Consider the following 27490-nt stretch of genomic DNA (forward strand, 5'->3'; position numbering starts at 1 on the left):
TATATATTGTGGGTGTGTGTCTTGGTAATACTGCAGAAACACACAAACAGGAAAGTTTAAAGAAGTGCTTGTGTCAGCACAGATTAACTCTGAATCGAGCAACATTCAGAAACAGTAGAAATTGATGTGGAAAATAATTTCACTTGTTTTCAGTTTAAGTGAAATTGTTTCTCTCTTTATGTGTGTGTGTTCTTTCTGGCAGTGTTCCTTTTGACTCGCTGTACGCTGCTAGAGTACGGTATCGTACACACTGACTTAAAGCTGAGTAATGCGCATACTTTCATATCCAAAGTCGTCAGTTCATATCGTATTGCTGTAATTTCAGCTCTGAACACTTGCGTTGAAGCCAGTATTGCCTTTAATGGCAGATTCGTAGCAAAGTCACATAGCCATGTCAAGCAACTGGGCACATCAGTCATTATAATAAAAAAAATGCAGGAGCTCTTCTCCTGTAGAGGAAACGGGTCAACCAAAGCTTTAGGTTTGCGTGTCTGACGCACTACTATTCTTAATTTTTTTCTATCGCATTGTCCAGTGCTTCCTTTTGAGTCCCTCCTCGATGCTGCGGTTGAGATTTTATTCCACCTGCTTAAAGGCACAACGATTCAGTTAGCACAGGCAACAACAACAGGTGTTCGTACCTAGGCGACTATGAAATGTGGCCACGGGAAATGACAAGCCACCTCGATAATAGATGGGATTGTCATATCTGCTGATCACCAACAAGCCCATGATTGATGTAGCATTAATTATTGGAAAATGACCCATGAAAATACACATATGACCTGCACACCTTTTAGGGGTGCATTTTTGTATACTAGACACTGTTGAGTTTTTTATAACAGCACAGCCAAAATTTGCAAGTCATAACAAGCATCACTTCAAAGCATCTCCAAATAGTGAACTATCACGCACTCAGGCACATGGTTTCCAGCCATGATGAATGAGTCACTAGATACCGATTGCAATTTTAAAAAAACGCGATGCGAGGTTTTAGTGCTAGTACTCCCTTAACCAAATTTGCCATAAGGATGCATTCCAGAAGAGTAAATTTCCTGTTGCCACCACTAAAATTTGTGAGTTGTGGTGTTTCGATCATGAGAACTGTACACTGCCGGCTTTGTGGGGCTACCAGGGAAAATGGAGGATTCCAGGCATGTTCTCGCGCGGGGCCGATCTAAAATAGCTTTGCCTTGGTGCTGTCGTACCTGCCAGGGTCCAGCCGAGGTGGAGACGGGGCAGTCTCATCGCGAGATGGCCGTGGACGTGCCCGAGTCTTTTGTGGCGGTGGCCAAGACCGCGCCGCGTTATCCGCCGCCTCCAAGGCCTCAGGGCTCTCCCCGGCTCAACGGATCGGCAGCTCCAACAGGAGACCAGTTGGAGCGAATCCGAAAGTATCAAGTGAGTTTACACTGACAATACATTTGTTTTGATTGTAAAAAAATGGTTCTTGATTCTTCTATTCTTTTTCTGTATAAATGGCCTACTTCTGCATGTATTCTGCAATGTGCAGTAGACTCTAATTAAGCGGAATCAGAAGAGATCAGAGAAGGATGTTCCATTTAACAGTAGTTCTATTTACTGAGAAATTAACTGGGGTGAAGAATTTAAATAGTCAATCAATTGTATTTTGGGCAGTTGTTTCAATTAAGCAGGAGTTTCACATCGGAGATTTTAGTTTATGGAGAGTATGCCATACATATGTTCACTGATGAATTTTTTCATTATGCAAAAGCAACTGGCTTATTAATTGGCTAGTCAATTATGCATCACCAGCTAGTTCTCCACCAATCGATTGCTCCTTCAATGTCGCTCATGGATAGATAGCAGTGCGTGAAGCTGTGCCTTCGATTTCCTAGGAAGAGCTGCGGCTACGCAAAGAAGAAGAGGAGCGGCTAGCGCAAGAGCAGGAGTTCCTGCGGTCGTCGCTACGGGGCTCCAAGAAGCTCCGTGCCTTGGAGCAGAACGCCCCAGAAGGGATCCTCAACGCCGCCTTTGAGACAGAGGACACCTGCTCCTTCGGCGCTACCCTGCCTTCGGACGCCCGCCTCCTGCCTGTGAGCCCACACAAGCCTCCCAGCCGCATTTACGGTGAGGTCCCGTCCTTTCACGCTACAAGTTCAGAGGGTGCATAGACTACTGACCACTAGCGTAGCTGACGAAGGGCAGGTAAAGGCTTGAGGGTTCATGTCCCCCCCCCCCTCCCTACCCATGAAAATTTTAATTTCTACACGTGTACATGAACACGTACAAATGCATGCACGAAGAGATGTAGAGTGGTTCAACCCCCTCCCCCCCCCATCCCTAAAAAAAAAAAATCTGCAGCCTGGGAAAGAGTGGAGAGGCATGGCCTCCTGATTCCAACATGGGAGCAGCCAGCTGTAAACAGACAACTGTAATGAAATAAGGCTCCTTGATTACTATGGATGGAGCCCCTAATTCAGGGCCCCACTGGCTGTTGTCGCCTGCCGGTCCTGGTCAAGGGATGCCAGTTGGCTTCCCAACTCCAGTTCATACCACTCGCAACCAGTTAAGTATGGCCTTAACTAGTGGTGAAATAGCATCTGTCAAATGCTGTGTGCTCTGGTACTGTTACTGTGTCACAAGATAGTGTTTTTTGGGAAGTATCTTGTGAAGTCTATGTAACAAGGTCAATGTTAGTGTGGGCAGGTGTTTGTCTGTACTCGGCACCGCTGTCTTGGCCGTCGAGTTTGGGATGAAGTGGGACTTGAGTTCGCCTTCCCAGTCTTTGTGCTTCGATTATGCCTCTCGGTGTGCTTCCTTGTGTTGCTGGGTCGTCTGTTAAAGCTGCATGTATCATGGCTTCTAAAACTGTAGTGTAGCTAGAGCGTCCTCGTAATCCAGACAAATTACAGTTCCACAGTGCATTCGCAGTACGGTGGCACGTAAAGGAACATAATCATGTTGTAATGTCAAGGAACAGATTATGTGTTAAAGCCTAATTACTGCAAGGCAATGTATATTTAGCTGGTCTCTAATGTAGCTTTACATGTAACAATGACCTACACACAGTCAGTAAAACTCACAGTTATTGAGTTTTACTTGGTGACAATCAGCAACAGAGATTGTTTGATACGCTTGGAACAGTTTCTCAATAGAAGAGGGAGAACATTATTGCATGGCTATGTAAAGTGATAGATGTACAGTATGCGGAAAAAGCACCTGTTACGTTGCAGGTCTTACGCAAAAGCTGGATGAATTCTAATGCAGTCAATGACGGCCGTGAGTGGAAGAGTACAGCATTGCATTTGGCACGCGTGCTACCCATGGAGAGGCGTTAAATCCAAACTGCAGACTGTATGTTCAGGTGGCAGATGTGGCCGACTTTTTTACAGTAGCATTTCGTGAAGTCCACACTTTAGGTACTGTCGATACCCAGAATGTATACCTTGATGCTTTTACGATTCCCTAATTTATTTGTCAGTTTTATTCTGATGACAGAAGAAAAAAAAACAAGTACCGAATGTGCACCTGGGAGATCACTGCTCAGACCTTGTTGCAGTTGCGAATGCTTGCCGCTGATGCCATCCCCTAATCATTCCTCGCTGTCCTTGGGTGGCGCTGCATGTGCAGAAGCTCACGAGTTGGAGCAGTGCCTCAAGAGGCTGGAGCCCCTGGATGATGCGGGCTCACTAGCGTGCGTTGCCAACCTGCTGAAGGAACCGGGCTTCCAGGGGGCGCTGGCCGTCAGCAACAACGTCCAGCAGGCCTGGTGCTACCAGAGGCCACCCACCCCCGTCTGCTCGAATGCGCAGGACTTGGCTCAAGAGGTGGCTGCTCTGGCTCCTAGCTGGCTCCTAGCATACACAAGGGGGAGACAGGCTAGGTTTATTGATAGTCACCATTTCAGTCTGTTCAGTCTGGAAAAGGGCTTTGCACACAGAAAATAAAGACGGTACATTTAAGAAATTAGCACAAGCGTTGTTGTGCTCACTGCCGTTGCGCTCTTGGCTCACCGCTGTCAGTGCACACTGCCCACATACCGTAAAATCTCTGCAGAATGAATCACAAAGGATCACTATTGGTTGTTTCTTATTTTGAAAAGTCGCTGTTGTTGGAGACGGAAATGTTGTAGGCCATTGTGCTCAGATTTGGGTGCACGTTAAGAAACACCAGGTGGTCAAAATTTCCGGAGCCCTCCACGATGGCGTCTCTCATAATCATGTGGTGGTTTTGGGACGGTAAACGCCACATATCAGTCATATCAATCAAAGTCGCTGTTGTGAAAAATAAATGAAGAGTTTGCACTAAAATCGTAAATGCTACTAAGTAAGTCATGTACCTTCGCTGGGTGTACTCACGCAATGGCGTTACTCTCTAATAAGTGAAAAAGAAAAAAAGCGAGGTATTATGAAACGAGTGCATGTTTATTTGAAAAGCTTCCCTCATGGAACGAGTGCATGTTTATTTGAAGAGCGTGATGTTTGCCTGACAGGTGCAGCTGAACCTCTGCAAGAAACTGTTTCGAAGTGCACGTCCTTTTTATGCACTCCGAAACATTGGCATTAGGTACCGATTCTTCGTGTTCGTTTGCACTCGATGTTTTCTCGTCACCTTCACTCTCATCGCCCTTGTTGCCGTTTTCTTATTACGACATATGGCGTAAATTTTGTCAGTCGTCAGCTCAGCAGATGTGCACCCTTTCTCGTCACGCCATGTGTAGTGTTGAAGTGTTAGGCGAACATGCACGAGGACTCTTTGGCGACTTCACTGTATAGGTAACTCGCGTTGAATTTTTCACTGTGAGCGCTCCTTTCCTGCTGCTTCCGGAGCCCATCGTGAAAGTACAAACACCAAGCTGAAGGCGAGCAAAACAGCCATGCAATAAGCATGCAGACAAGCGGCCTGACAAAACAAAGGCAAGCAGGTGAAGCTAGCGAAGCCTGATGCAAAAACAAGTGCAGGCGATGGTTATGGCTGTAGGACTGTCACACATTTAGAATACGGCAGGTGCATTGAGTAATGGGAAGGCGTTCTGAGGATCACTGTAGTGACACGCACAGAGTTAGGTATTGCTTACACTGCTGCGAGTAACTTTTTAAATTCACAATTCATTATCTTGATGAGGTGTGTTATTGAAATACACGGGCGATAAAATTCTAGACATTATTTTAAAACATTGGTTGAGTGAAATTTTATAATTGGATGAAACAACCTTATTGATTGTCCGGCATAGTGGAATATTTTTATATTAAACCAGTGGACGTTTGGAGGTGGATTTTCACAATAGTTGTTAGTATGAAAGAATTGTTAATCTCAGGGTCGCTAAAATGAGATTAGACTGCGGTACCAACTATGGTGACCAGGTAACTGTGGTATTTACTGTTGAAAACGAGGTTGTGGGTTTCATGTCAGATAGCAGCAGCCGCATTTCAGTGGTGGTGAAATGCAATGTTGTGAGTGTACTTTTATTTAGGTGCACGTTACAGGACTATGGGTGGTCAAAAATATTAATCTCTGCTCGCCACTATGATGTCCCTCTTAACCAAAGCAGGTTATTAAGCCCGATAAATCATACATTTTGTGGTGTCTCCGCAGGTGCTGTCCCTACTAGAAGGCTGTCCCTTGGCTGAGGCAATGCAACTTCAAGACTTTCTGAGCCGACTAGACGTAGATGGTTTGCTACTGAGCCACGACCGCATTGCGGCACGCTGCGGAGCGTCGCCACGCCTTGCGCACTCTCCGCCTGGCCCCGGAGGCGCCCATGAGGCCCTGGACAGGGCATCTCACTACTCGGAGGATAGCATCAAGATTGTCCACATTGACAAGACTAACGAACCACTGGTGAGACAGCGACCAATGACTAGTCTTGGTACAACTGCATTATTAGTCTATGTGTACAGTTAAACGGTCACGGGAGAAAGAAAAACTCGCACCGAGCTAACAAGTTGAAGGCAAGATGTTTCAGCTTCCATACAGAAGCCTCATTCACTGGAAGCCTTGGTCAGTTGAACAAGCCTCACATAGTCAGTTCTTTCTATTGTCTTCGTGTGTGTGCCCTGTATGAAGATGAAACTGTGCATCTTGTCAACAAAGGCTCCCTGGTTGCTTCCATAATCCCTTCTGGGCTGTTGCTAATATGCGTTAGCCCCCCTTCCCCACTCCAAAAAAAGTGTGCTGCCAAGGCATTCGGATGTTAGATTTGGCTCTCCCGTGCAACAGTTCAGAAAGTGCCTGTTTACAAGGTCTATACCAACTAGCCCAAGGTTGCTACGCTGCGAAATTGACACGTCTTGGCTTTTTAAGTTTGTATTTGGCCGGCGTTTATATGTCAGCTTCAAGTTTCGTCCTGACCAGATGAGCTTCCATCAAACTCTCGAACAAGCAGTCCCCGTGCACACCTTCGGTCCTTTATATCGATTACTTCAATGCATTGTAATGCATTTACTGGAACATTGTAATAGCATAATTATTTTTTGCCAGTTGGCCATTGGAATTTGACGGCTTAACTCTGGCTCTTTCTTGCAGGGTGCAACTGTCCGGAACGAAGGGGAGAGCGTCATAATCGGACGGATTGTCAAAGGTGGCGCAGCCGAGAAGAGTGGTAAGAAATTCTTTGTACTATGGGACACTCGTGCCTGAAGAGTTTGTGCAACTCACTCGGTGGATGTTCTTTAGCGCGTTCACTCAACCAGCTGTCCTTGTAAAGAGACCACCCCTGTTCCGCCTCTCTCAGTGCTCTCTCGAATTGAAGCTGCAACTGGGCTTTAGAAAAGTGTCTCCCAGAGAAATTTACCACCGCACGCTTTAGTGAATGAGGCGTCTAGCCATGATAAGCAGGTTATTATAGTTTATTACAACCTAAGAAAAGATATAAACTCCGCCCACAGAAACACGGTGCATCTGCCTTTCACCTGTGACAGGCACTCATGCTATCTGATTTGTGCTCAAACCACTAGTACTTTTTTTCGGCTAATGCAAGTGCTACGCATATCAAGAGTTTAAGGTTCGTCCTTACCACCTGAAGCATTACGTTTGGCTGAATGGTTATGGCAGAATCCTTGACAAAATTTACCAGGACGTTCAAGTTTCCCATCTAACCAGCAACACAAGCCTGGGTTGCATGGAAAAGTCAACTATTTGAAACACACGAGAAGGGCTTGACTTCATGAAATTGAGTAAGCACTGTCTAAAGAGACATTTATGCACATTCTTGTGAGAGAGGCAGTGATGACTGTGGGTCGATTTGGAATTTTTTCTCGCGTTGTAAGCGACTCTTCCTCTTGACTGCAACAAAGAAAGCCGGATTTGAAGTTTTAAGTTAGTTTGACAAACATGCCACTAGGATGCGTACTTGAGTAAGTTTTCTTTTCTTTGCTTCCTTTTGCAGGCTTATTACACGAGGGTGATGAGATCCTGGAAGTGAACGGTATCGGCATGCGTGGCAAGTCGGTGAATGAAGTCTGTGACCTGCTGGCAACAATGACCGGCACCCTCACATTCCTGATAGTGCCATGTAACCAGGAGACCATCGTGCCTCGCACCACGGACACCGGCATGATCCATGTCAAGGTGATTATTCAGCAGTTTTACCTCCTGCGGGCCAATACGTTCATGAGGTCTCAGATTTCTAAACTGTTTGCAGTGAAATTCCGCGAGACTCATGTCTTCGCAACACCCGTGTTTTCACAGGAAACACGCTTTCTGCCACCACACGCGCATCCTGGTAAATTTTTTCCCATTGAGATGCCCGGCGACAGATGGCCCATCCGTCATGGTGCTGCTGGTGGACTTCATGTGCGTGTGGGCTGTAGTAGCATTGTTCAAGAACTCCCGTCATGTTTTGGATTTAGCCTCAAAGCAAAACTACCGCTCATCATCACTAACCCCACAATTGGAAATGACAGCCATGCTGGCAGCGCATGCGCTGCCAGCGCACACTTAGTTGAAATGTAACTACATTCTGCCGCAGCCGCTGACACAAATGCGATTGTGTCGATGCAATCAGGGCGACCACGAAAGTATGTGCGCATTGAATGCACACCGTTTTGAATAAATGCTGCTTGCCGCAACGCTGCGGACAAAACCGCTGTAGCACGGGTAGATCACGGGTAGCAAAGATGCAGTTCTGAAGGCACACACGGCCAATGCGCACAAATTGGAAACGTAAATGCCGCTCACTGCAACCGCTGCGCAAGAAATCATTATGGCTTTCCTATCGTTTGCTTATGGCTGTGGCAGTGCCGAGCTTCGACAGTTAGTTTTCAGGTGGCCTCTCACTAAGCTATCGCACGGAGTGCTGGGCACTCGGCACACTTCGGGGTTAGTATGAATATGGTATTATTCTCGTGTGTAATCCCCCCTGCATATAACTGGCATCCGCGACCACGAGTGTCACCAGTATTCCATCTTGGGGGTGCAGGCCCATGTTGCATCATGGTTGGAATAGGCAGGAGCTCTGGTGTAGGTCAAGTCAGCGGGAAGAAGTGCTGGCATGACTGGCAAGCCGGTATTTAAGCCAACTTGTGCACTCGAAATTCACTTATAACCCGCACCCAGAGTTTAACTTTAAATTTTTTGTGGGTGTTTGTACGCGAAAAGATACGTTCACTGGGTGTGTGGCCAAGCAAGTCTCAGTTAGCAAGAGTTCAATGCATGCATTTGCTGGGACCAAAAATCGAGTCATAGTCATCAGATCTTACTTAGTTTTGTGGTGTATAGATGAAATTTTGCAACAAACTTTTTCGCGCATCCCGTCAGTTTCATTGCAACGGGATTTTACTGTAGCAAGGAAATCATAAACAAAGAGAAACAGCATTACCAACAAGGATGCAATGCATTTTTATTGTAATCCGCAAACAGTGCACAAATTATTACTGTGTACTGTGCATCGCCTCGTCATGATGTCTACGATTTGGCAGAAACTGGTCTGCCAATAAAAGAGCATGCCTGGTGAAAACGTAAACGTTTATGCTTTCTTTGCAATCATTACTTTACAGGCCCACTTTGACTACGAGCCGGACGAGGACCTGTACATTCCGTGCCGAGAGTTAGGCATCCCATTCCAGAAGGGTGACGTGCTGCACGTCATCAACCGGGACGACCCAAACTGGTGGCAGGCTTACCGCCAAGGCGAGGAAGACCAGACCCTGGCCGGCCTCATCCCTTCCAAGTCCTTTCAGCAGCAGTGAGAACTTGCCTTCTGTTTTGCACACGCGGTCGAATCGTGGGAAACAGATTTCTTGCTACGGAACAGCTTTAGCGGTTCTGTATTTGTGTGCTGCATGCCACCGTATCTCTCGAAGTACCGTATATACTCGTGTAAGGGCCGCCCTCGTGTAAGGGCCGCACCCCAACTTTGAAAGCGGATATTTCGAAAAAAAAAAAAAAACAAAAGTTCAAAATGTCCCGCCAGAAAAGTGTAGTTAGTTCATTTACAGCCAGATGGCGCTGCACGCTTTTCCGCTTTTATTCTACTTCCGCCGACGCGCCGACCACGCTGTTGACAGCGCGCCGCCATATTTGCCTTGTGCGGCCTCTTTGTTGGCATCGTTCCTAGCATCGTGTCGATACGTTGGCAGCGCGACTTCAGATCGGTGTCGTCGGTGTCACTTTGTTGGTTGTAGTGAACCCTGCAGAAGCCAGCGCACGTGACGGACGATGGGCCGGCATCTGAGATCATTCACTGCAGCATTTAAGCTGCAAGTGATTGACTATGCCGAGGAGCACGGGAAGCGGGAAGCTGGACGAAAGTACGACGTCGATGAGAAGCGCGTGCGTTACTGGATGAATCAGAAAGATGCCCTCGCCGCTACTAACAGGAGCCGAAAGGCGTTTCGCGGGAAAAAGTGCAAGTACCCGCAACTCGAAAGCGAGCTCGTCAACTACGTCGTCGACACACGAAGGGACGGCTACGCCGTATCGACTGACATGATACGCGTCAAAGCCCTCAGCATCGCTCGCCACATGGAAATACCCCCGGCACAATTCAAGGCAAGTCGGGGCTGGGCTACGCGGTTTATGAACCGTAACCAGCTTTCTATTCGGCGCCGAACGACGATTTGCCAAAAACTGCCGCGCGAGTACGAAGACCACGTCATTAAGTTTCATCGCTTCGTGAATGCTCTCAGGAGGGAGCATGAATACGACCTGTCCCAAATTGGGAATGCGGACCAGACACCTGTGTGGTTCGATGCACCGGAAAGCACCACAGTGGATTTAAAAGGTGCGAAAAGTGTGTCTGTGCGCACGACTGGTGCAGAACGCCAAAGGTGCACTGTGATGTTGTGCATCACGGCAGACGGCAGGAGGCTTCCGCCGTACGTCGTATTTAAAAGGAAGACTCTCCCAAAAGAGAAGTTCCCTCAGGGAATCGTCGTACGTGCGCAAGAGAAGGGCTGGATGTCCGAGGAACTGGTCGTTGACTGGATTAAGACCGTCTGGGCAAACAGACCTGGAGGGCTGTTACAACGGAAAGCCCTCCTTGTTTTGGACAGCTTTAGGGGCCACTTGACCGACCGCGTCAAGAACCGAGTTGCCGCAACTCGTACGGACTTGGCCGTCATTCCCGGTGGCCTGACGAGTGTGCTGCAGCCGCTCGACGTATGCGTCAACAGACCATTCAAAGTGGAATTTCGCCGATGTTACTCTGAATGGATGGCTGGAGGCGTCCACGAGAAGACCCCTACAGGACGGCTGAAGCGGGCGTCGCTCCAACAGGTGTGTGAATGGATTTTGAATGCGTGGCGTGCCATGTCAGTAGAAGTAGTTGCTAAAAGCTTCAAGGTAACGGGAATTTCGAACTCCATGAACGGCACCGAAGATGACCGTCTCTGGGAAGACGCGGACGCCGAGGCGAGCTCCTCCGAGAACGAGGACAGCGAAATGGAATCCGAATAAAAACATTTCTGGCATGTCATTTGTGACTCTTGCACTCTGCTACTGTTGCATAAACAGTACAGACCTTTGGCCTGTACTGCCTGTACTAAATCGGCCTGATTCGTGTAAGGGCCGCACCTAGCAAAATTTTCGAAAAAAAAGTGCGGCCCTTACACGAGTATATACGGTAGTTGAAACTGGTGTAGAGTGCCTTCCCTTTACTTAGTCCCTTCAAGTTCTGTTCATTGAGGTACTTCGTTTACATCGATACTGTACTTCGTTTACGTACTCTGCACTAGAGTGTGATCTCATACATGTTCTGTGATAAACGTTCTCTTGCGTCGCACAAGATTGGTCAAGACTAACATGTATGGTCAGACGTAAAAACAGCAACCAGAAAAGGCAGTGATGTTAATTATCATTTTGCCATTTGGTAGGCAAAGAAAGGACGGAGACACTTTCGTCTGACAGAGCGGATTAAATGGTGTCTGGACTACTTGGATTGGATCAAAACGTAGGCACTTTGACTTGAGAAGAAAATTAGCCTGCTCTGTGTCCAAATGCTTAATAGAAGCCTTTGCTAACAGTTCGCAAATATGCCCACCAGCGCCACTATAGAACTTACCTAGTTTCGCAAGAATGTCTTGTGAAATTGCGCCACCACCTAGTGTGGAATCAAGATATTGGCACAACTAAATTGTAAACCTTGTTGCACTCTTCAAGTTCAAGTTTTCGTAAACAGCGTCGTGAACTATTTTTAAAATTTATTTTTTTACTTATTTATTTTAAGACGGGAAGCTATGAAACAAGCCTTGGCTGGCGGCGACACGGGGTCGAAGGAGAAGACCAAGCGAGGTACGGGTTCTCTACTTTCCCGCAGCGAAAGTGCAGGCGCTGACAGTGTTTGCACTTTCTTGTCTACAGGAAAATTTCTTTGTGCCAAGAAACACCACAAGAAGAAGAAGAAAAAGAGCAGCAGTGCAACTGGTACTTTGAGCGACGGTAAGTTGCGCCCCACTGCTCACACAGGTCTCTGAAACATGACGACCTGCTAATGACCTGTTTCAAAGCTGCAAAAGCATGGGAAATGGAGAGACTTTATTATTTTGAAGTCTGGTTATTTATTTTCTTGCTAATGTGGAGCTGAACGAAATGGAACCTTGTTTTTTTCCCCCTATCTTGCTGGCGTACTGCATAGCAAGGGTCTCACCTTTGTCGGCCTCTGTGTTTGATGTGTTGTGTACATGTGAGGGTTTGTTTTGCAGTCGCCTACCCCTGTGCTTCCTTGGCTCCACTGGTTGAAAAAATAGAGAGAGATATTACAAGCTTTAATGATGTTTAATACAAGCTTTAAGCCTGAGTTACAACCTAGCTTGTTACTCCAAGGTTTTGGTTGATAATTCCCTACTGCCGTGCTCAGCGGCAAAGCCAGGTGGTGGCGCACTGTGCACCTGAGATTTCTGACAAATCTCCTGAAATTTCTTTCTGCCTTTAAACGTGGAGCACGAAATTACGCTCGGCCACACTTGCCTGCTCGGTCCCGGCTTCAGATCAGGGACGTGTCGAAACCCATCTCTGCCTATGCCACTAGTCCATTGATTTTGAGTGGTTTGGAATTACGCATTCGTACCTTTACTCACAAAAGTGTGGTGTTGTGAGCGTTTTCTGTATGTTTCTGACGGCCCGGCAGCCATGAAAGAAAATAGAAAGATGGGCGAGTCTGTACAGCTTGACCGTCTTAAACTGTAGGACGTGTAAAACGGAGCGCAGGAGTGCTTCACTCTTTTCTTGCGGGGTGTTGGGATCCGTTCTGTTCTTTTTTGTTGGAGTATAGGAGGAGCACTATGTTTTTCCTCGCAAAGCCTTGGGCTGCTTATAGTACCCTAGCTCAGTCCCATAGCCAGAAAGAATGCCCTAGCCCCCCCCCCCCCCCTTAAAATTGTTTCATGGAGGGAGTGTTTTGCTGAAAGCAAGTTAATGAAAAATGAAAATCGGCTTCTTTTTCAAATAGTCAAAGCTTTCAGCAAATGCTCCCCCCCCCTCCCCCCCCCAAAAAAAAATTCTGGCTACAGGTTTGCCTTGGTTACATGGGCACGCTAACCTCTGCTAGCGAGAGTAAAGTTACTGGCAACTGCAGTAGCACATGTTGCATAGGAGTCCTTAGTTGGGGGCTTTGAAGCAGGTCACTGAATAACATTATAAACATTTTGTTGCTTTTCGTAAGTCGGCAAATAAAGCGAAATTTTTTCTTTCAAAATAAGTCTTTTCTGCTTGCATCTGTAGTACCCGAGCGTATTCGGTGAAGTGCTTTGGCAATACATTGCATAAGTATTCAGCATAAGGGGCAGTTTGGTGCGTAGGGGACGTGTGTCGACTCGTTGACGTATGGCCATGAATTAACACACGCAGAGTCCGAAGCAAACGAGCCAGTGCCAACGTACGAAGAGGTGTCGCTCTACTACCCCCGTCCCAACTGCAAGCGGCCCGTGGTGCTTGTTGGACCGTCCAACATAGGCAGGCACGAGCTCCGCCAAAAGCTGATGGAGGACACGGAGCGCTTTGCCGCCGCAGTTCCTCGTGAGTGTCTTGCAAGATCAAGGAAGCTCGTACGAATAATCTAGAATTCGTGTTTCACCCGTCACTACGAAAGGAAAGGCGAGGTCTGGGCCTTAGAGGTTGAAATAAAAAAAAAATTGTGGAGTGGAAGCCTTCAAAGGTATTAGCAGCAAATGTGAAGCCAGCATTCGCCTGCAGTTCACAGTGAAAGCATGGTTTTCTCATGTGATACTCGATCAAAGATAAGGTGCTTTTGTTCCGCTAACATAAAAACTAGCCTAAATATACGAAAAAGAGATCACTGTTCCATACAAAAGTAATATACAGTCATTATAGGATTTTTTTGACTCCATAAATTCAGACTTAATGAACATTTTTGACTTCATAAATGTATTGTCAAGTTTTTTTTTTATAGAACTAATGCATTTTCATGACCGATGTTTCGGACGTATTGACGTTAGAGTTCAATTCTCCACACAAAATCACGCGTTTTGAGTCACGCCCTGTGCTCTTATTCCTGTTATATTGTGGATTCAGAGCGAGCGATAATATTCATTGCTAACTAATAAAAACTCTTTTCACAATGCCGCTCTTCTACTATTGGCTACGAGTTTGGTGATAAGGTTGAATGGCACGGCTACTTTGGCTACGTTTAGCTTGAGTACTGACTCTTTTTTAAACCTACCCAATGGCAATCTTGCGCACATTTGTGGTTACCGTTTCGCCGCATGTGGTCTTGTTGGCAGTGGTGTCAAGTGTGTCTTTGACGCATTGCACGCATCAGGTTTTCTATGCCCCTGTGGCTGCTCTGCTGTTATGGTGCTCGGCTGCTGACCTGTAACATGTGGTCAGATTTCGATGAAGGCATCCCACAAACCGTCCAGCTGATACGTTCTGTGCATCTATTGTTTCTGGCTTCCAGTATTGTATGCTTGGTGCCAGGACCACCATCTGTGCGCTCTCACAACATTCGGCTGCAGCGATCACCAACAGGCTGACCTCAATAAAACCCAAATGTAAACAAATCTGCCCGTCCCCAAGTGTAGCGTGCAGCAGGAAATTAGTTCAGATTTTTTTAGGCTTCTCTGATACAAATAAACTTTCAATTCAATGTCTTCACAACTGTTTTGGACAGTTCAATTTTTCAGACAACTTGGCAATCCTCACCACTATGGAGCAGAAACCTGGAGGCTTACAAAGAGGGTTCAGCTTAAATTGAGGACGACACAGCGAGCGCTGGAAAGGAAAATGATTGGTGTAACCTTAAGAGACAAGAATAGAGCAGAGTGGATCAGGAAAAAAACTGGGGCTAAGGATGTCATAGTTGAAATTAAGAAGAAGAAATGGACTTGGGCCGGGCATGTAGTGCGTAGGCAGGACAATCACTGGTCATTAAGGGCAACTAACTGGACACCCAGAGAAGGCAAGCGGGTAAGGTGGAGACAGAAAGTTAGGTGGGAAGATGAGATTAGAAAGTTTGCGGGTACAAATTCGCAGCAGCAAGCACAGGACCGGGTTAACTGGCGGAACATGGGAGAGACCTTTGTCCTGCAGTGGACATAGTCAGGCTGATGATGATGACCATGTAAAAAGAAAAAAATCGGTCGGCAACAGTATCTAGATGAGTGTTAATAACACGATCTTTACCCAAATTTCCCAGGACTGCACACTTCTTAAGGAAAAGAGTAACTCTAAGACACCTGTAAAGTACTATCTGTCCAGAATAATTACCGATACTAAATCCTTATGGTGTGGGAGGCAAATGCTGCTTTTCTTCGCTGTATGCTAACCTTTTACCATGCCTGGAGTAAGACAGTGGTCTGGTTTCTTTTCCCAAGCATAATTTCCACTCAAGCAGTTTTTATTTTTATACCTCTTTGATCTGGTCTGAGAAGTAGAAATTTGGGAATGTTGACAAGCATCATTGAAGTTGCAGGCAACTTGAGACTTGCACTGGTTTTTCCCAACGCATTACAGAAATCAAAATTCTGTAAGCAATCTCTTCCTTTTTTTTGTGCCTTGCATGAGATTCATTAGTAAGATAACATGATGAAGTATTAGGAATGACAAACACTTTTTGTAGATCTTCCAAGTCTAGTTGCCAGAATCTACTGAGCAGTCTTTTTTGTGGCTCCAAACTAAGACATCCTGAAAAAGGTAGACGCATGCAGTTAAAAAGCAGTGCTCATTTATACTCGTTCTCCTATTTATTGTTTCACTTTTATGCATTGCTGCGCCTATACAGTGCTATGAAAGTGTGAAATCCACTTTATGTACTCGTGTTAGTAAAGTGATAGCCTAATAATGTTTTTTTTTTTTTTAGTCTGGTGCGGAATAGACCCTTTTTTTAATTGTAAAGCTGGTTTTTTTGCAATGCACTTAGCCCAATCAGTGGCAGTTGGTAGTTTCTGCAAACAGCGCCTTCGAGTGTAGTTTGCTTGCGTTACGACATGGAAAACGTAAAGTCAGCTCTTGTGATATTATCATGCATATTAGATAAGCTCCAGTACGTGCAGCTGGTACCTTATCTTCATTTTAAGCATGACTAGTTCAGTCATTATAGTTGCGAAAATGTGCACTGCAGGGAAGCGCACTTGCAAATTATGAAAAGGACCTAGAATGAGGCAATTTCACAATTAGCTTGTGCTTTTTCAGTAGCGAGCTCTCATTGAGAAGCGAAAAGGGTCCTTGCTAACTCCAGCGACTTGCCATTTGTCTTTGCCAGACACCAGCCGGCCGCGAAAGGATTCGGAGATAGATGGGGTAGACTACCATTTCATTAGCCGGCCCCAATTCGAAGCCGACATCCTGGCCGGCAAATTTGTGGAGCACGGCGAATACGAGCGTAACTACTATGGTACCAGCCTTGACGCCATTCGGAGTGTCGTGAACTCGGGCAAGGTCTGCGTACTCAACCTTCACCCACAGGTGAGGCATGTGCGTCCGCCTTGCGGACGTTTGTGCGCAATCGTGATGGCTCGGAGCCTCTGCTGCCACCAGCGGGCGCAGGCCAACATGCCCCTAAGAACTCTTGGATTCGGTTTAACGGTACGATTCCTTGTGGTACGGCTGTCATGTGATGGGCACCTTCTAAACCACCTCAAAGTTCGAGAGGCTGTTGCATGCTCTTTCTACTCTGGGCTTTCTATATCCTCTTTGTGGACATAGGTTGCAATGCCATGCATGCGGTGTCACTGTCATTAATACTGTCAGTTGGTTAATCTTTGGGAGATGTAGTTTCCAGTTAAATCTGGTAACACGCACTTACAAAGAGGTACCGACACGAAAATTTTAGGTCGTTTATTTGCGCCAAATGAAACGCCAGGCATTCAAGAGCCTGTGAAGTGTACTGGAAATCGTTAGTGCACCCGGAAAAAGTAATTACCTTGTGTTTTTAAGAGGAAGCTTTGGTTCCTGCTGTACCTTGACATTACAACACGGTTTTACGAGCTTCTCGACACATGTTAGCGCAAAATGTCACAATGTTGCTCCATTCCTGGCTCTGTTGGTGACATACAAGCGGCCATATTGAATGTTTTGGTGCCCGACGTCATGCTAGTGCTATTGAAAACAGACTTCAGTATCAAAATAAGGTGTCCTATTAGCATTTACCGAGCTTCTACTTGCACAGAGCAATCTCTGTATACAGGATATTTGTATGACAGAGTAAGCACACAGTCAAAAGTTCATGTGACTACAACTTTTATGACTCTCTCCATAGAATCACTTGCTCGTGGTCCCATTACAATTTGCCATGCATTCAGCGTAGGGTGTCTTGGGCTTCTTCAGCGATGCACGATGGCATGACGGCACAGTGTCAGCTGCGACGGGCTTATGTTGTTGTTCTACTTTCTCCTTCTCCGGCAGTCTCTGAAGATGTTGAAGCACTCTGACCTCAAGCCGTACGTGGTCTTTGTGGCCCCACCGTCTTTGGAGAAGCTCCGGCAGCACCGTGCCCGACAGGGCGTTCCCGTACGAGAGGAGGAGCTGCGAGAGACCATCGAGCGAGCGCGGCAGATGGAGGAGACCTATGGCCACTACTTCGACATGGTCATCGTCAACTCGGACCTGGACCGCGCCTACAGCGAATTGCTCAAGGAGGTGGCCATTTTGGAACGCGAGCCGCAGTGGGTGCCCAGTGCTTGGCTCACAAACCAGGACAATGGCGCGGGCTCTTAGCCGCTGGCCACCCCATTGGAGATGCTTAGTGCCACCTCGTACGCCTGAAATCCGAGGAGCACCCACGGTTGCGAAGACGACGAGGCCTTCAACTGCCGCGACTGGTCGAAGACAACGCGGGACGTCCGTGGTGCAGAAGCAATACATTAAGTCGTTGCAGGCGGCAACCCTGCACCTTTGTCGCCGTGCAGTGACGGTTCGCTAGTGGACCAGCTTCTCAAAAAACACCACCACCCATGTCGCCCTGCGTTGCAGACCGATCGCGATGCTCAGAAGCTACGTCCGGCGATTTGTTTCTTCCGAGGCCATATGGACAGTGCCACCTCCCCCCCCTTCCATGTGCGCACGATGACCCGACGGGTCGTACAAAGCCTGGTGGCGTTAACTATGCGGAACTTTTTGGAATCGGATGGTGCAGCTTGTATATTTTGAGAATTTAGACGCAAACACCGCACACTTGAGGCCATTTTTTATGTACGATATAATAGGAGCAACTAGAAACGTTTTACTACTGCCAGAAAAAGCGCGGCTCCAGTCTCTATTGGCAGGGACGCGACGGCCGACCGTTCGCAGACAGTCTCTGCAACCTCACGCTATCAGCGCAGAAGAACGGGAGCTGGGCTGGGCAGTCAGTACAAATCAGAGTTTGTGAAGCATTTCGTTTTTTTAGGAGAAAAAAAAAAAAGCGTAACCATTACATTGTGTGTACTGTCTTCAGAGCGTCGTTTTAAAAGTTGCAATTTTAACCCTTGTGTGAAAAAAAAAAAAGGCAAGGTGTGGATGACACCTCCGAATAGCCAACTTGTGCTAGTATAATTTTGAAGTGATTGTGCAGATGTGTCTTGTGGATAGTTTAAACCCTAACTCTCTCGTGTACTTCCCTACAGTCGAACGTTGTTACAGTGAAATCTTATCGTTCTCAAAGATACCTCAGTTATATCCTGTATCTGTAATATGCATGCTGATATCTGCAGAAAGGAAAAAGGCCAATCTGTCTAAATTTACTTCACGGTGACAACGTTCAACTGTAGTAGATAATTTTCTACATCTGCCGCCATTGTAAAACCATGCTGTGATGCGAAGGCAGATTTCTCTTCGGATGTCGAAACACTTTTAGGCAGCCTTTATCGCACATCATGGAAGCACTTTTATTGAAAAAGATCTTTGTACTGCGTTGATGGAATGACTGTTGGTTTGGGTGTTTCTTCAGCGCATGACTGGCATCGCGGTGGCCGGTTTCGCGTGTGTCGAGTCCTGCGCACGCCAGAGCTGTGTCACCGTCTTCAACTGTGTGTAGAAGTTGACGCCCTGCAAGCGAAAGAAAAGTTGGGAATCGAGCGCTCACTAAGAAGGCAAAACTCGTGCTAAATACTCACAGCCTTGCCGTAGAAGTTGTTGTCACCCAAGAACGAGCCTCGGGAACCAGTGAAAGAAAACATGGGCAGTGGTACGGGAATGGGGACATTCACGCCGACCTGAAATGTACGAAACAACTCACTTTATGTAGTTCAGCTCTGGTAGTGTAAGTGACTATGGTCTGGTGCAACATAGAGCATGGTGACATTTCTTCCTCTTAGGCAAATGAACATGAACCTGCACCAATAGGCATGTGATGAGCGGAGCTATTTTTTTTTTTTTTTTTGTAGTTGTTTAAGCAATTGGCAGCCGTGCTGGACCTCTCCTGTCTTGTATTGTTTAGGTGTGTGCATGGCTATATTGCAACCTAAGAAAAAATGGCAGCGCTGCACACAGCTATCACTCTTCATCCCACAGGAAATTTGTATAGGTGCTCCGTCTAGTGGTGCTGCATCATTTGCATAATGTCAAGGCCTTCTAAAGTGTTTCATTTCAAATTGTTGACTTCTCAAACAGACACACAGTTGTGTTGCTGGTTTTATGCCAGATACACGAACGTCTTGGTAAATTTTGTCGATGATCCGGCATCGATGAGCCAAACGTAATGTTTTGGCTAGTGATGACAAACGTTCAACTGTTGGTACGCACAGAATTTGCATTAGCCAAGCAGATGTACTTACAATTCCAGTGAAACCAGCTTGCACAACTCTCAATCTGCGACACAGTGCTGTGGGCAGAGCTTACACTTTTTTTTAGGTTGTAACCAAAGAATTTCTCGCTCCGCAGCAAGTCGTCAGCTGTAACGCATGTTGGCATCACCAACACACTACTGAACAGTTGTTGCAAGAGATTGCTGAAATGTTTTTCATGCTTTGACACAACTAGGTTCTCGAGGATTGCTGTGTACTACCTAAAACGCGTTGGTCGGCAAGTTGGTTAGCATCGATAGAAGAGGAAGTAAGCGCAACTTGATGAGAACACTGAAAGAAAACCAGACCAGGCAGTGCTATGTCTGTGTCTGGTTCTTTTCTATGTCCTCGTCAAGTTGCGTTCATTCACTCTGTCATGTGCACCACTGCTTGATGCACGGCATGCGTAGAAGCATTTTACAGCACTTTGGGCATTGTTTAGCAAGAGACACTTACTTGTCCTACGTCTATCTCCTGAGTATACCTCCTCGCAGTGGCACCGTTTGTAGTGAAAATTGCAGTTCCGTTACCATAGGGGTTCGAGTTTATAAGAGAAATCGCTTCGTCCATCGTGTCCACATTGAGGGTTAGCAACACGGGTCCGAAAATCTCCTCCCGATAGCAACGCATACTGGGCTGCAAGAACAGAAAAATACTTTGATGAACACTGCGATACCTCGCACAGCTGAATTTAAGGATTTAAAAGCATGGCAAGCGACTGAACCGGAAATAGTCAAACTCAAATTAGTGCTCTGCGGGGACACTTTTCACTGAGCTTATCGGACAGTTGTCGAGAAGTGGTGTCGCTATCACAAGCGTATGTGCCTGCACACGATACACAAATATCGAAGCAAAACAGGCATTGCTTCACAGATACTTTGAAAGATAGCGACTTTGTGCAGCTCCATTTATGCATTGTACAAAGGTAAAGCAGCAATACTGTATGTTGAAGTGAATTAGCAGGGAGAAAAGTACTGCGCACATCAAACATATTCCAAGAGACATACGTACATGAGCATTGAGCAACTAATGAAATGCACGTAACCCGAGACTAGTGTAACTCAATGGCACACGACAAATTTGGCAGTGCATGAAACTTGATCCATTGGTGAAGTGCTGTCGGGTGAAGCCATTGCTTCGTTTTATCTGGAGTGGATTGTACACTTGCATCTTAATGTTTTTAAAAAAATGGTTCAGGCACATTTATGCAACCCCTATTGGGTGTGGTGGAGAGTATGCAAACAAAAATTTCTACTTCAGCCAAAATTTTTATTTACATGCTCTTCACGGATTCAAGGTGCATGAAGATGCCAACTTAAAAAAAAATCATTTCATCTATGTCCTGCATTTCACATACCGACTCCTGCAGGTGCACAGATATTAGCGAGGGTTTTTTTTTGTTTTTTTTTTCCTGTGCTCTTTAGTTACGTAAGTACGTATACACGAAACACAGGAACAAGCTTTTCGGGTTGAGGTAATGAACACACTTATTAAGACTGACTTCAACGAAATTTGTTGAGTTTAAGAAAAGCCTCCATTTTACTAACTGCAGCAACCAGATATTTGAATCTGTGCCTTAAATTTTTCAGCAAAAACTGCCGGAAAGCAGCTATTGTACTCGGGGGAAGAAAAAAGAGTAAGCCCAAAGTCCGCTAATGAAATCAGTGACTGAATGAAAACGCGATATCTTAATTCTGTGAACAGTGTCTGCCAAGGCGTCCAAGTTGTATTTTCGATGCCTCAGGTCATCTGAATTTTGCACATAAAAAAAAAAAAAAGTGAATGCTAGGTACTGCTCAAACTGTCGACAGCTTCTAAGTGCAACAAATCTCGCATCGAGTTTCATTCCAGTTGATGCCAAAGAAGAGAAATTTATTTTGTTGTTCTTGTAGTGCATCGCCCTGCACATTTTGCAGTGCTACATCATGCATGACTACCCAAGGACCCATGGCTATGTTGCAATTGATTGAGTGCCCAGCTTCAGAAATTCACTCCATACCCAGTTACAACCTTGAAAAAAAAAATGTCAGCTGCACCATCACTGTCCGTCCCACAGAGAATCTGCATGGATGCCCCTATTCGATAGTGCCCAGTAATTTTTGCGACTTCTAGCTCTTCGTGAGAGTTTCAGATAGTTGACTGCCATATAGACGCATGTTTGTGTTGCTGGTTTTAGGTTGGAAACGTTAACGTCTAGGTAAACTTCGTCAGAGGGTCTGACATCGCTGTTCAGCCAAGCAATGTTTTGGGTGAATACTTTTATCTCCCGATACATGCAGTATCTACGTTAGCCAAGAAAAAGTACTTACAGTTCAAGTGCACACCAGCTATCGCTACCATTTCAAGGGCAGATGCGCCACCGTTCTGTTGTTAGAGCTTGCATTTTCTTTCCTCAAGTCCTAACCAACTATACAGTCAGGCTTATGAAAGAAGTCGCATGCCAAGTAACATTCGCATCATAGCTTACCTTTACATCAGTGAGGATGGTGGGCCCCACGAAGTTGCCCTTCTCAAAGCTGGGCACCTTGATGTTGCGGCCATCCAGGATGATCTTGGCTCCCTCTTTCACCCCACTTTCGACGAGGTCGCAGATGCGTTGCTTGGCTTCTGGAGATATGACGGGGCCGAGGTCGGCGCCCGGGACATGGCCGGCATTCACGTTGAGCTTCTTGGCCCGCTCTACCAGCTCGGGGATCCAGTTCTTGGCCTCTCCGACGAAAACGGCCGTGCTCAGCGCCATGCACCTCTGGCCAGCCGCGCCGAAGGCGGCACCCGTCAACTGGTTGAGCGTGTACTCCTTGTTTGCATCTGGCATGATCACACCGTGGTTTTTGGCTCCCTGTAAGCAGCATTGTCAATGTTGATTGGGCACTTTTCATCATGTAACTACAGGTAAACCTCGATAGAGCAAACTTCAATATAACAAAATTCTCGATATAGCAAAGTATTTATTTTTTTCATAATTTAATATCAGCAGAACACCATGTATATTCATTTTCAATATAATGAAATTATACTGCCACCCTAGAGAAAGACCAAAGTGACCAAATTACATTTCTGCTGGGGCCAGTGGTCATATGGTGAAGTTGCTTGCAGTTTTTGTGAACATTTACCACAATGCACGATTTCTTTTGGGTTTAGCATGATGTTTGGCCACTATGAAGAGGACTTTTTCACTATGCTTCATCAAGCTGCTGACACGAAATCTCAGGTTAAGGAAAGTGTATTTTTTTACATTACAGATTTTAGTTTTTCTACTGCCATAGTTTTCTAACATTCTTCCTTGATCTTCCTTGGCAACTATACCTTGCTTAAAAAGATGAGTTTCAATTCAACAGTGTTTTAAGATGAACAACGTAAATTGTTGATTTCACCGGCTTCGTTATTTCGAGGTTTAATGGTGGTGTGTTACACAGTGAAGTGCAGTCAAGTCATAGGATCAGTTCACATAAGTGTCGCATGGAACGTAGAGTGTACACCTACCTTTCTGTATGTGTATTGCAGATTTCATGTTAGTGACGAAGCTAAACAGTGTCAGGAGCAACGTCATAAATGAATCTAAGCTTTGGCGACACGAAAAGACTTCAAACAAAACACTCACCATGTTACACTGCACTCTTTTGCCATTCTTCGAACCCCGCTCGTAGATGAACTTCCCCTGTGAAACAAATGACATATGCTTCAGCGATTCCAAAACATGACACACTATTTACTCTCAGCTGCACATTGTCAGGAAAAGAAAGGAAAGGCCCTTACAGCCGTGTCGGACCCCACAAATGAGATTGCTCGGATGTCGGGGTGGTCGCAGATGAATCTGACGGCTGCAAAAACGCAGATGTCAAATTGGCGACAGAGAGAATGGGGACAAGCGTCGAATGCAAACCTTCGTGCGTGCCATGGAAGACGTTGACCACTCCGTCCGGAACACCGCACTGTTGTAGCAGCTCCATCAGAATCATTGTGGCTCCAGGATCACGTTCGGAAGGCTTGATCACCATGGTGTTTCCGCAGACCAAGGCCAGAGGAAACATCTGCATCGAAAGAGAATGTTGCACCTCGAGATGACTTACTTTTATTTGTTTAAATGACATACAGCAGACCTTGGGATGTACTGAGCAAAGTAGACAAAGAGAGAATGCATCGATATTAGAGTAAGGTTGCACCATATAAAAATGTTTCGAAATCTTATTTCATGAAAACTTTAGAGGATTCTTTCTGGGAGTATAGGTCAATGAAATAGCGCTTTGCAGTTGATCTTGAGAATGGCAGCACAAAACTTAAGAAAATGTGGACAGACAAACAATGATACAATCAATACAGGCGTCGATGTTGTGTGTATCATTGTTCCTGTCCGTGTTTTCTTTAATTTTGCACTGCTGTTTTCACTATCATGTATAACCATCCGTTTACCAGTTTATTTAATTGGTAGGTTTAAGTGCACATCATGGTTAACTTACACTGGTATGCGGGACTCACCCACAAAGGAATCATGGCGGGAAAGTTGAATGGCGTGATGCCAGCGCAGACGCCTAGTGGAATGCGGTAGGACAGTGTGTCCATATCCTTGCTGATGGAGGGCAGGGTCTCGCCCAGTTGTAGAGAGGTAACTCCACACGCATGCTCGACAACCTCTGTAGTGAGAAGTGCAACGTTGCAGAGATCCGTTTCACTTATTTAAATGCCGTGTACTCACGCAAGCCTCGGAGAACGTCTCCCTCGGCATCAGCCAGCGTCTTTCCCTGCTCCTCCGTAATGTTCGCAGCAATTCGTTTCTGCACATAATTGATTACATATGCCAGTTAAATCCAGTTCCATTGAAATGGTTAGCTTTGTTGTTACCATGTTCTCCTTGATGAGATTCTGCAACTTGAACATAGCCTGCTGCCTCGTTAATATGGATGTCTGGGACCATGTCTTGAAGGCTTCTTTCGCAGCGCCGACGGCATTTTCCATTTCGTCGTTTGTGCATACAGGCACCCGGGTTACGGGTTCATTGGTTGCCTGAGAAAACAAACGAAATAAATAACGTAACATCTGAAAAAAAAATGGAAAGAGGTATGTTCCAAGCCTACGATATGATTATGAGCCAGACCGTACCGAGGGGATCTGGATTAATGTTTATCACCCAGGTTTCCTTAATGTGCAGCCTAACCTGAGGTTCTATCACCCAGTGTTCCTTAATGACTTGCCCGGGTACTGTTGCACTTCACGGCAATCGAAATGCGGCCGTCGCCGCTATCGGGAATCGAACTAGTGTTCCCGATTTCGGCAATGCAACGCCTCGCGCAACGCAACAACGCCCCCGCGTTGTCTGTTCGCGACCTCGACCGTGAGCCAAAAGTAAAAGCCGAGTGAAACTAGCTTGCCCGCCATAACAGCGGGCGATAAGCGAAACTCGTTCGCGGCAGTACCCACTTAAAAGCCGTCCTAAGAGTCTCGGTGGATTGTGCGTGGCTTTTGAAATTCTCGATAGTAATCTAGCGCCGCGATCAAACATCGCCATGCAATTGCTACTTACCGGGTTCATTAGATCTATCCACTCGGTCGTCTTGGACTCCACGAATTGTCCATTGATGAACATCTTGGTGGTGGGCTGGAGAAACGGAACAGCAAGGTCAGGGGATGGGAGGTTTCATTACATGCAAGTGGATGGACACAGTCGCCCATCGGCACCGCACCGAATAAAAAAGAAATTTTCGTACCACGCTAGACGATGCATAACCACGAACTTGAAATCTGCGCAGGAGCTGAAAGCGAAAAACGGGCTCAAATCAGTGTTGAATCCCGTATCACGCCATCGCAGGGAAAGCTGCCACATGTGCAACGTTCCCACGTAGTACGATACGGCCGATACAGGTGATCGCAATATGCGGGAGGATATCGCCCATACCGTCGTCCTGTAGGCAAAGCAAAGTCGTGCCGCCGCCATCTCGCCTGGTTTCCTCTCCGAGGTTGTAAGTGGACGTCACTTGGGCGCGGTGTTCTGTGCTGCAACGTACGTTTGAGTTCAAGTACTTAATTCTGATGTTTCCTTGCTGTAGAGGCTGTCTGCTTGGCTGGCCTTGAGCGCATCAAGGCCCAGTGGCTGCGGCTGGCCGGCTGGTTGGCTACTCGCCAAAACGTTCGTGTCGACTTCGCTATCGCCGCGTATTTTGTATCACGGGTGTCTGCCGGTTCCCGTAAAACGGAGATCTCCTCCGGAATCGCTAAATAGGTGATAGCGTCTAGTGGAAGCCTAATTGCGACACTCTGTGTGTGAAGCCTCGCGTCAGTATCGTCGTAACGTAAAAAAAAAAAAGCACTCGGATTACGGTCACACGGTCTCCGCCACCCGACATGGCGGAGACCGCCACCCGACAAGCGCTCGCGTTTAGAAAGTGAAACCAGAGTGTTATTAATTCATTATACGCGGCTGTAACAGTAAAAACGAAGCGCCATGACTAACGTCTTTGAGCTACAGTGGAAGTTACAATTTGCCTCCCCCAAACGCTACGGCGGAACATTCAAAGCTATCTGATGCCGTGGGACTCGCCGACCTTCGTTCGAAATCGCGTCGCTTTCGTTTGAACTGTGTTATTATTATTGCTCCTGCCGACTGTATCTTAGCGTTTGAGACAAATTTGTCATTATCACTATTATGCTTGTTAAATTAGCCTAGCTATAACCGCATTTTTTTTTTTTGCCCATTGGCAACGCATCACTTCGCACACGTGTCATAACATTTCCTCCTGCACTGTGTTTTGTTTCCCTCCGCGATTTCACTACCAAAGGCCACCCCTAGTTCACTACGTATACGCTTAAGGGGGCTCTGACTTCAGCCCGCCCCCCTACGGAATTGTTTTTATGATTTTACTTTCGGATGAAACACATTTTACACGCCTTCACCATGACCACCCGATGCCCAAGTTGGCAGCTCAACTGGCTCAACCCTCCCCCCCCCCCCCTCCCCGCTTTCTTCTAAAAAAAAAATCCTAGTTGCGCCCTGAATTACTGTACAAAAACTGGTTATAGTGGCGCTCACCAAAATTTGTGCTGTAATTATCTCGAGTGTCATCAATAGTTCGATTGTTTTAAAATATGAATTAGTTCGTTGTCCTTCCTGGCGCTGAGTTTTGCACTCAAGTGGGTGGATTCTTTCTTTTAAAAAAACATCATTAAAATGCACTTGCTTATTTCACTTTTAGCTTTGATCTTACGGGACAGTTTTTGTAAACTGCAGTGTGCAAAAGGCTGCACTTCCAAAAAACAAGTTTAGCCAGTGAACATCCTCCCGCCCCTTAGTTTAGTAGCATAAAATCGGGCTAGCCACCCTAATCAGGCCCGACAACTCATCGCTAGTTTCGGTTTTAAGGAACATGCACGTTTAGCGGTTGCTAGGCATCCTATAAGATCCGGTTGAACGGAGTGAAGTTGATGTGAGTGTTCGTATCTATTAGCTTCCGCAAGTTTTTAAGAATAAAAAGAAAATTCCATGCCCCTGTAAAAAACTTCTCTTTTGTTTATATGTCTTTCCTTATTCCTTACTTTCCTTATTCCTTTACTCAGGCGAAGTGCGGGAATTGATTGATTTGGGTTCGTAGCGCTTGCCTCCGCTCCTTCTCGCCCGTCGCTCAGCGATTTCAAAACTTGGATCGCACTCAGTTATTTCGCTCGGTTGGCGTGTCAACTACGGGAAAGATAAAGACAGCGTGTTGTGGCGGGGCAGAGAACGGAAGCCGCAGTGAGCAGCGCCGAACAAGTCAACCATGCATTCGTCGAAGATGGCTTAACCGGGCAACACATATTTTCCGTGGTGTGCTAACCTGGGGATTCCTAGTTCCGCGATGTTTTTCCAGCGTTTCCAAAAGGCAACGGGTGAGCACAAGAATTTG

At 46.3% G+C, this 27490-nt stretch overlaps 2 protein-coding genes across 5 annotated transcripts in view; one reads left to right on the forward strand and one right to left on the reverse strand.

Annotated features, from left to right (window-relative positions):
• sdt (MAGUK p55 family member stardust) overlaps positions 1-18271 on the forward strand; it is a 43616-nt gene extending 25345 nt beyond the window's left edge. For 2 of the 4 annotated variants that reach the window (XM_075867252.1, XM_075867254.1), the window contains 12 exons: positions 1216-1401; positions 1860-2091; positions 3595-3791; positions 5560-5805; positions 6490-6565; positions 7352-7533; positions 8961-9148; positions 11630-11694; positions 11764-11841; positions 13249-13416; positions 16121-16443; positions 17263-18271. In XM_075867252.1, the coding sequence (XP_075723367.1) occupies positions 1216-1401; positions 1860-2091; positions 3595-3791; positions 5560-5805; positions 6490-6565; positions 7352-7533; positions 8961-9148; positions 11630-11694; positions 11764-11841; positions 13249-13416; positions 16121-16443; positions 17263-17574 (2253 nt within the window). In that variant the 3' untranslated portion in view covers positions 17575-18271. The remainder of the gene's footprint in view (positions 1-1215; positions 1402-1859; positions 2092-3594; positions 3792-5559; positions 5806-6489; positions 6566-7351; positions 7534-8960; positions 9149-11629; positions 11695-11763; positions 11842-13248; positions 13417-16120; positions 16444-17262) is intronic. The other 2 variants (XM_075867253.1, XM_075867255.1) reach the window with 2 other exon arrangements.
• Positions 18272-18697: 426 nt separating this feature from the next.
• LOC119166996 (putative methylmalonate-semialdehyde/malonate-semialdehyde dehydrogenase [acylating], mitochondrial) lies at positions 18698-25695 on the reverse strand. Its single transcript, XM_037418398.2, has 13 exons — positions 25510-25695; positions 25322-25366; positions 25138-25212; positions 24459-24620; positions 24313-24391; positions 24096-24250; positions 23503-23650; positions 23376-23440; positions 23221-23277; positions 22087-22458; positions 20076-20255; positions 18951-19049; positions 18698-18882 (listed from the first exon to the last, which is right to left on the reverse strand). The coding sequence occupies exons 1-13, from the start codon at positions 25546-25548 to the stop codon at positions 18781-18783; spliced, it is 1578 nt and encodes a 525-aa protein (XP_037274295.1). The 5' UTR covers positions 25549-25695; the 3' UTR covers positions 18698-18780.
• Positions 25696-27490: the final 1795 nt, after the last annotated feature.

The sequence above is a fragment of the Rhipicephalus microplus genome, chromosome 6 (assembly GCF_043290135.1).
Source record: "Rhipicephalus microplus isolate Deutch F79 chromosome 6, USDA_Rmic, whole genome shotgun sequence".
Taxonomy (NCBI): Eukaryota; Metazoa; Arthropoda; class Arachnida; order Ixodida; family Ixodidae; genus Rhipicephalus; species Rhipicephalus microplus.